The sequence below is a fragment of the Australozyma saopauloensis genome, chromosome 2, assembly GCF_035610405.1.
Source record: "Australozyma saopauloensis chromosome 2, complete sequence".
Classification (NCBI taxonomy): domain Eukaryota; kingdom Fungi; phylum Ascomycota; class Pichiomycetes; order Serinales; family Metschnikowiaceae; genus Australozyma; species Australozyma saopauloensis.
This window is the reverse complement of record NC_086132.1, coordinates 2,130,078-2,139,427: the sequence shown is the minus strand read 5'-3', so window position 1 is coordinate 2,139,427 and position 9,350 is coordinate 2,130,078. Positions and strand designations below refer to the sequence as shown.

At 42.1% G+C, this 9,350-nt stretch overlaps 4 protein-coding genes across 4 annotated transcripts; 3 read left to right on the top strand and 1 right to left on the bottom strand.

Moving 5' to 3' along the window:
• Positions 1-331: 331 nt before the first annotated feature.
• On the top strand, positions 332-1,306 carry PUMCH_002176 (uncharacterized protein; the record flags this gene model as incomplete). The annotated part of the gene is made up of 1 exon (XM_063021192.1): positions 332-1,306. One exon carries the CDS (start codon positions 332-334, stop codon positions 1,304-1,306), a length of 975 nt encoding a protein of 324 aa, XP_062877262.1.
• Positions 1,307-1,681: 375 nt separating this feature from the next.
• PUMCH_002175 (uncharacterized protein) lies at positions 1,682-6,556 on the top strand (the record flags this gene model as incomplete). The annotated part of the gene is made up of 1 exon (XM_063021191.1): positions 1,682-6,556. One exon carries the CDS (start codon positions 1,682-1,684, stop codon positions 6,554-6,556), a length of 4,875 nt encoding a protein of 1,624 aa, XP_062877261.1.
• A 343-nt stretch (positions 6,557-6,899) lies between these two features.
• Positions 6,900-8,186, top strand: PUMCH_002174 (uncharacterized protein; the record flags this gene model as incomplete). Its single annotated transcript, XM_063021190.1, has 1 exon — positions 6,900-8,186. One exon carries the CDS (start codon positions 6,900-6,902, stop codon positions 8,184-8,186), a length of 1,287 nt encoding a protein of 428 aa, XP_062877260.1.
• Positions 8,187-8,309: 123 nt separating this feature from the next.
• Positions 8,310-9,296, bottom strand: PUMCH_002173 (uncharacterized protein; the record flags this gene model as incomplete). Its single annotated transcript, XM_063021189.1, has 1 exon — positions 8,310-9,296. The coding sequence occupies one exon, from the start codon at positions 9,294-9,296 to the stop codon at positions 8,310-8,312; it is 987 nt and encodes a 328-aa protein (XP_062877259.1).
• Positions 9,297-9,350: the final 54 nt, after the last annotated feature.

Sequence of the window (9,350 nt, the reverse complement as noted above, 5' to 3'; positions counted from 1 at the left end):
GCCATATTGATTTATAATACCTCATTAATAGAAACTTATTTATTCAGTCTTTCATTTTACAGTTGCCTATCTCCGCACGGACCCAGTTTCAGATCATGTTGAAGTAAATTGGTCGAAAAAACAATCAAATTTAATCTTGAAGTGTACCATAACCGAAGCGGATTAAAATCTAAGTTTTTTACAAATATCAGAATTTGCTTCGAAATTAAGTAGTCAGTACACTCAAAGCCTTAGGCAGATCAACCGAGGCCGCGATTTGCGGAGACTCCGCGGCTCGATCCCAATCACAGGCCAAACACATAATAGCTCATGTAGGACTGGTTTGGTCAAAATGTTTAATCTCATACCTACAATGACCCGTTCACTTAAATCAAAAACACCTTTGCATTCTTCCTACGATAGACTCGGACTAGTGCTAAACCATTTAGGCGCTTCGAGATCACACACCAGATCATATACCTCTGTATCCATAGGTGCCAAATTCTCAACAAAATATAAGAACTATGCTCTCAATGAATCCAACAAGGTGATTTCATACTTCCATGACATACCTCTAAATTTGGACGTTGAGAATGGTACGGCGACGATGGTCGTAGAAGTTCCGAGATGGTCCAATGCCAAATTCGAGATTGACACCAAGGCGACAGGAAATCCTATTGTTCAAGATGTCAAAAAAGGTCAAGTACGCTTTGTCAGGAATCTCTTCCCTTATAACGGGTACATTCACAATTATGGCGCCCTTCCACAAACTTGGGAGGATCCAACCCAGAAAAGTGGCAGTGAGGACCTATACGGTGACGGCGATCCCTTGGACGTATGTGAAATTGGGTCAGCAATCCTTAAAACTGGCCAAGTTACTACTGTGAAGATTCTAGGATCGCTTGCTTTAGTGGACGATGGAGAGTTAGATTGGAAAATAATCGTCATTAACACTCAAGATCCACTTGCAAAGAATTTATCAGACATAGAAGATGTGAGTGTCCATTGCCCTGGTCTTTTGGATGCAACACGTCAATGGTTTCGTGACTATAAGCTTGCTGATGGCAAGGCCAAGAATGTTTTTGCATTAGGTGGACAATACAGAAACCAAAAAGAAACAATTGAAACAATTTTTGAATGCCGCGCAGCTTGGGATAAGTTAGTCACTGGAAAGAGCGAGGCTTCTGGTTTCGCAATAGACAACATCACTTTGAAAGGCACCCCAAAAAACGTTGAGTCGTTTTCATTCAATGAAGAGGTTTTGGCGAGCAAGCCAGAAGCAGATACTGAAATTCCGGCAGATATATTTCGGAGTTTCTACTTCTGAGAATTCGTTTTCTAATCTCAGCGAAGCCATGAGCGTTCGTGCCCACGTAATGCCCTGACGTGGAACACTTAATTATAAAATATCGCTTGAATGTATAAAAGAAGACTTCCAGTATCTTGCACTGAATGTCTTGTGGCGCTCGTCACAATAGTACTTGCGCTGCCCTCAGATTCGTATTGTTCAACACCATGTAGCTTTCAAAATAAAACTCATCGAAAAATGCGGATGCAATTCTAAGCACGATACAAAAATTTTTTGGGAAAATATAACAACAGAGAATCAGGTTTTATCGATTTTTGTAAGTGTATAGTATACCCCTGCACACAATTGTACCACTAACTAAATCATCTACTCTCTTCTTCATAAACGTCAACAATGAACGGTTCGGCATTGCAAACAGTTACATCGCTGTCACTGCGACCCATGAAGCAATCTTCTGCATGGACATTTGCGCTGGCACTAGCTTTGCTCCGTTCCAAACCGGAAGGATCTGCCAGCGCTGCTTTGGATGAGTTTTTGACCCAAAACGAGTCAATTCTTCTTCTGCCAACTCCTTTCGCAAAGTCCCCAAACGGTAAAGCCTCAACAGATCATAATCTTACAAAGGAGTCTAAACAATTCACTTTAAGAGGGGTTGTGTATTCGGGGGTGACACCTGATGACTTTGAAATGGCCACAAAGATATCCTCCATGCTCGCCATTGCTCTCGATGATGCCCTTAGAGTCATAGTGCAAACCAAATTACGCATTCCTATTGAAACTATTTCTGAGCGCAAGCTGGAATTACTGTCGCGGCTCCCTGACGACAGTGCATTAATGGCCGGAGAGATTCAACTTCGAACATACATATCTGCGATTCTCAGTGAACAAAGAACAGTTCTCAGTCTACTAGTGGAATGCTTCAGTGCAAGATTCGACGAAAATGCATCCTCTGTTGTGCAAAACATAGGAAACACTGTAAGTACCGGAGACAACTTCGTTCTTCATTCCATTGAGGCACTCAATCAATTTCTTCAAACGGAATCAGAAGTCAACGAAAGTCTAATTCAAAAAATCATAGCTGAAGAAGGCTTGTTACGCATGACATGCCTTATCAAATTTATTTTTGAGGTCATTCTAGTCCTGGGCAGATCTCTGAGTGTCGTTGTGCAAAAATGGTTTGCAGTTATGGAAAAGCACTCTTTCCTACAACCAAGCTATTTTCGGGACTCAAAGCATACTTCTTCCTTTCTTGAGTCTTTATGCACAGTCACCTCCCTTCAATTGTTGCAACTCAATCACGACTTCGGCAATCCCGACCCTGAATTATATCTCGACAACCCAGAGACTTTCAAATTTGTCAATGGTGTTATCCTCTCCGCAAACTGCAGTAATTTAATCAAGTATGCTTGGCTCTTGATATGCCACAAGAAGTCTATAGTATTGGAAGAGTTCAAGGAAGTACTGGCACTGTTTCTCCAAATCGTTAGCTTGAGTGAAACACACAACACAGTTAATCAACTCAGTCGCCTTTTAAGCACAGTCCCTATCTTTGATGAAATCTTGGGAATCCACAAAGTGTTGTTTTTCGATGATATTTTCTCTATGGTATTGTGTGACTTGCTTCTCTTAGCACTACCACTAATAACAGTGACAGACGAAGGTGCACGCTGTATACGAGAAGTTTTCAGTGCTGCTCCCGAGTATTGCGTCCAAAGTTTCTTCAAAAATGACGAAGCTGCCCGGAACATCACTTTGTCAAGAGCAAAGTTTCCACATTCTCTTTCTCCTTTCCTATGTCTTGCCTCAATCAATGGTAGATTTGCATTGGAGGAACTCAGCCACATGAAATCTTACATGTGTGAGTTTGAATCCCAGGAAGCTACTCCAAAATGCAAAATCGACTCCGATGATACTGACCTCGTTGAGACAGAAGCTCCTTTCGACATCTACCCCCCATTTGAGGGAAAGAACAAACTTTCGCTTTACTTAGAATCCGGAACGAAGGCAAAGGTCATCAATTTGAACGAAGATTCAAAGACCATTTTTATGTTCGTTCATAATTACAATGGGTGGGCGCTACTTGGACGTATATTGGAGAACATCTCCAAGTCCTTTGATTCCGCGAATAGCGCAAAACTCTTGATGTTGGCAGATACTGCAATCTTAATTGAAAGAGTTTGCGAACAAGCCAGCGTTACAGAAATCAAGTCGATTCTCGAATACATGTCAGCATATTCTGACGATAGTGACATTGTTGAGATTCTCTTCAGATTATTAGAGCAATCAATGCATAATCGTTGCATTTTTCAAGCCGAAAAGCTTCTCAATGTTGTGTCATATCTTATGCCTGTCGTTTCAAAGAGAGTGTGGTCCTATTTGTCTAGCTCTTCGCTTTTGCCATCAAATGGAAAAGAAGGCCTTGCCTCCATATTGTTTGGATCAATTGAATCTAAGCAAGGTCATTATAATTTGAGCATAGCTTTGGTCAAATTTGTGGCTCGTCTTGCTGACAATTGTTTGTCAGACACCACCGACTATCCAGAGTCAGCCAAAAATGAAATCTTGGAAGCCTTTGTGAGGCATCTCAATTTCATACTTGAAAGCATTGTGAATTGTAAATTTAATGAGGGACTACAAAAGCTTGAGTTGGGACTTTTAATTTTGAATGTTTTCAAACAAATCTTGGAAACTGTTTATGGCGTTGCAGCTAGCCTACCAGCAAATGAGAAGCCCACAAAAGTTTTTTCGGGTGCATCTTCAAGCATAGTGAATGCCTTCATTAACACAGACCTGAGGGTTTCTCGTTCTGCCGAGCTGATATTTCAATTGATTGATTATCTTGCATCTTCTGAGGTGTCTTTTGAGTCACGCGACCCTACCTCTTTTATGCTCAATTTGTGGGTGAATTCAGCTCTTGCCTTTTCAAAGTTGATTATCACTGTTCGTCATTCTGAAAAAGATTTGCACTCGTGCTCATTTGAGAACCAAATGCTTCTCAAATTGCCAAAACTCGTAGCCATTTATCTGAAGAACGGTGTTCATCGTAAGGCTATTCTAGACTTTTTGTCCACTCTCATGGCGTGTTCGGGTCGTGACAAATCTCCCTCGATGCTCTCGTTTTTGGGCCCTGAGACTGCAAACGCTCTCCTTCTTTCGTTGGCAACAGACTTGGATAATCCATTCGATGACTTTGCCGTAAAAATATCCATTTACGACTTCTTGTGTTCGATTATGGAAGCTAACGAACAGGGTCTCTCGGTTTTGCTCATTAGTGGACGTGACGTATTTAACGAGTTCACATCAAAGAAAGAGATTTCTACGAGCCATCAAACAACGTCATTGCTCGACATTCTCAAAAGAAACGTCAACGAAATACAAACTTATCCCGACTCTGTATCAGTCCACCTTCTAGATGCCATTGCCTTGGCGTTCAATTCTTGGACTACCGGAAGGGACAATGATTCGGATGTCAATTTTGTTTCTCATTTGATCAATATTGTGGGTGATTTCAAAAAGCCGCAGTTAAGTGCCTCCTCATTTGATTTAACTGTTGCCTCATATAAATGCAAGGTTGTTTCGAAAATTGCCGAGATCTTGTCTCTCGTTTTCTTCACTACTAAGAACGAAAAGTGTGAGAAGTCAGTGGCAAAGTTGCTCTCCTCGGACTCTTTCATCGCTTTGCTTCCTCAAGTTTTCCGTATATCAGATTATGATACTCATTTGTTTCTGAGAGTGCAGTCCAGGTTTGAACGAGCATTCCCAAAGCATAAATTGTCGCAATTCGCTACTTCTATCCAAAAGAGAAATAGATTCGGCCCCGAAGCCATTTATGACCTTGGGATAATGGACTGCCTCTTCAAAAACCATTCTGAGTGGCAAGATATCCGCCATGAAATAATGTTATGCAGCGACAATATTCAGTATTTCAACGTCCAGGTAAGTCTTGCTAAGTCTTTTGGTGCCTTATTGACAACATTTTGCAGAAGAGCACGTACAAGCCTCAGTTCAGCCTATTTTGACTTAATCCCTGTATTATTGAACATAGTTGACCCAATGGATGTGTACAGCAAAGATTTTATCGCTCAGCAACGTTTTGAGAGGGTCGAGTTGGCATTTTATTTGGGATACGCTGTAAGCAATAACAAAAATGTGGAGAAGAGTCCAAAGACAGCGATTTCCATTCTAGCAGCATGCGTTGATATTTTGAGAGCAGATTCTCACATCGACATCCCTCTTAATAGTAGATCTGGGGAGATTCACATGTCCTTACTCAGGACCTGCTATCTTGCTCTAGCTACCTTGAAGGACTCGTCTGATTTAGTGAGCACTAGCTTCAATGTCGTTGGAGAGTTCTTCGAGCATGTGGTAGCCAAGGGAACCACTGATATAATCATTGAGCTACAAAACGATGTTTACCTTTCTCGAACGAAAAAATGCACTTCTAATTTCAATGGCAAACTTGATTACCTCAGACTTATTTTATCAATCCTCAAGTTGATCCTTTCCTTTGATCTTGTGCCATCTTCGAGATCCAGGCTCATAGAAATGCTCGCATCTAAGGGTACAATCGAGGGTTTGAGAAGCCTATACTCCTTCTCTCATTTGATCTTGGTCAATGACGATCCGGTCTTTGCCCAATTGAGTCTCATGTTCACTCAACAATTGATGCTTAACGAGTCATTTTTGCGCAGTCATGTGGATTCTCGCTTGTTTATTGTGATTCGGGAAAGCGTTTTATCGCAACCACTCAAAGAAGGAGGAATTAACATCGAAAATGCTCCGCAATTACACCAGAACTGGACAAACGGTATTTTGCCAATTCTTGTCACATGCTTGGCAAAGGGTCAGTGTGTCAACGAAGTCCTTCTCACTTTGAAAGTGTTTTCTAAGCAAATCGAGTATTGTGTTGATCTGTGGTCTCGGGACTCCTCATCACTCAAGGTATCCAGTGCCAACGTTCTTGAAACTGTGCAGATCATTTACATCTATCAATTTTTGAGCTCTATGGCACAATCTCAACAATTGAGCGCCCTGTCACCATCTGAAGTCGACATGCCCTTCATTCCTGGATTAGATACACCTCAGAAGCGAGATGACTTTGTGAATTTCATAAGCAATCTTCTTAAGCATCCAAAATTTTTTGTCTCAAGAATTGTCGCTAGTTCTGCCGAAGAAAAGGCGATGATGAAGGCAAATGACAAAGAGTTTTCCGTGTTCGCAAGAAACTTAATCGATGAGGTGGCGAACCTCAAAGAGCTCATTGCATAGTCCTGGTTATACCAATTCATTCATAAATCTAAAATATAAATGATCGAAAGTCATTTTTCCTGTAAGATACAAACGCTGCTCCAATAAACAGTGCAATTTACCTATCCCCTTGTTCTTTGTCGTACTTAACCAAAAAAGGTGAGCAAATTGATTAAAACCAGATAGATTTCCATTCTTTTGAAAAATCACTCTGCCTTATTTAAAGAGCTTTTGCATTGTTTTGAATCTACAATTTGCATTTTTTATTTTTTTTTTCCTATTTTAACTTCTTCTCTGTCGTATCTGTCGTATTGTGGCCTTATAGATCAAGGGTGCTCAGAACAAATCCCTCCTACCACCAAACATGCCTGAGTTTTACGTTTCCGCCCCAGGAAAGGTCATTCTCTTTGGAGAGCACTCCGCTGTCTACGGCAAGCCAGCAATTGCAGCTGCTCTCTCTCTCAGAGCTTATCTTTTGGTCAAACCTAACGTAAACACTGATGAGATCGTCCTTGAATTCCCAGATATTGATTTGAAACAAAAGTGGAAGGTACAAGATATCCCATGGGAATCTCTAGCGCAATATATTAGGCACAATAACGATGCTCCTGCCACGTCAGATGAGTTGGTTCCTGAAATAATGGACCTTTTGAGTGATCTTCTTACAGACTGCAACCTGTCCCTCCATTACATTGCCTGTAGGTGCTTTCTTTATTTGTACAGCAACTTGTGTTCGGAGAACGTTGCCGGCCACCACTTTTGCATACGTTCAACCTTGCCAATTGGCGCTGGACTCGGATCATCAGCCTCCACCGCTGTATGTTTGGCAGCTGCTTTGAGTGCCTTGGGCGGTCATATCAAGGCACCAGTCCATAAAGCTGATGATAAGGTGACGCTCAAGGATATGAAGGAATCTGACTTCATTGATGCATGGTCCTTGATGGGTGAAAAATGTTTCCACGGCAACCCCTCAGGAATCGATAATGCTGTTGCAACTCATGGTGGTGCCGTTTTGTATCAGCGTATGACAGGTCCCGGCAACCCATCCGTGCGTACCAACATCCGTAACTTTTCTGCGATAAAGCTTCTTCTTTGCAACTCGAAGGTTCCAAGAAGCACTGCAGAGCTTGTGGCTTCAGTCGCTACCCAAAATAGAAAATTCCCTAAAGTGAGTAACGCTATGCTTGACGCAATGGATCATCTTGTTACAGATGCTTACCTGATTATGTCTACTCCATTCCTGGATCGTTCGGCGCTTCTAGAGCTCGTCAACATCAACCATGGTCTACTTGTTGCTCTTGGTGTATCCCATCCAAGCTTGGAGTCAATCAAACTCATATCGGACACACAAAAGCTCGGTGCCACAAAGTTGACTGGTGCTGGAGGCGGTGGCTGTACAATTACTCTCTTGCGAGATGACATTTCAGACGAAGAGTTAAACAATGCCAAACTTGAGCTTGAAAATCGAGGGTTCGAGACATTCAGTACCATGCTTGGTGGAAAAGGTGTCGGTATGTTACTGGCCCAAGACTTGTCAGCAGATCAAAGGGAGTCCAAGTTTTCGTTTGAATCATTTGCGGCATTACCAAATAGAGAAGAGATTGAACTGTCCATTGGCGCTTCAATTCTCGAGCAATGGAGATACTGGTGATGAATTTCTTCACCTCTCGAAAATTTAGATAAAACTAGAAAGGGCACAAGGCCTAATTCCGTCATGTGTCCATTTTATCATTATAATGATATGTATACAATAATAATATTTACATTAGGTAGCTCAAATTCCTCTGTTGAATTCGACCTCAGTGATTTCATTGCCTTTTTTGTCTTTGAGAGACTGGAATTGCGACTCCAACAGAGAAGTGCTGATTGTTCTTCTTTGAGGGAACACTGCCAAAGCGAATGGCAAGGCAACCAAAGAGGTAGCAAAAATCAAGCCGATGTTAACGCACGTCTCAAATAACTTCGACTTTCCCTTAAGAAAACGCAGCTTCTGCAATCTGACCAAAATTAATGGAGGAATAACCATAATAGGTGTCGCGTTTATAACTCTACTGGCAGCAGTCTCGCCCACAGCATGGAAAGCGGCCACTTTAGATGAGCCCAAGTCATTGCCATCTTTATCATAAACAGAAATACCCTTTTTGAGCTCCTCGCTTCTCATAAGAAAAACGTTGGTGACACCTGCAGAAACAACGGCAGCGAATGGAACCAAGCGCCCCATGATCAATTTTGTGCCAGCCAGGACGTTCTTCAAACGAGGAACAATGGCATTAAGTCCAAGAGCAACAGAACAGGAAGCAGAAACGGCTAAAGCATAATTCTTAGCGATCTGGCTGGTCGACAATGGGTGGGATTTATTGGCGTTGGAGATATTAATGGCCACATTGAGCGACTGGTTGGCAATTTGCCAGAACAACGTGCCTGCGGTTCCAAGACCAGGTGTAAGCATACCAGCTGTAATGACTAAATTGGAGAGAACGCAAGAAGACATTCTGAAAGGCAAGAACACGGTCTCGCCAGTGTCTGGGTGCAAGGTTGAGTCCAAGATCTTCTTCAGGCGCCAGAATTCCGGGGTCAACTGTGAGCTGACACCATTCCGGAAATCCCAAATGGTTCTTTTAGCATGCTCAATGTCCTTTGGCGTATTGAGTAACATGCTAGGGTCAGAGATATCGGCGCAATGTCTCACTCTACCAAAGTATGTACCTAAGTCATATTTAGACAGGGGAAGGGGAACTGGGCCGGGGATAGAGGAAGCCATTATTCAGTCTCCAAACTGTGGATAGTGGGAATATGCAAAGTATGAGCAGGTATA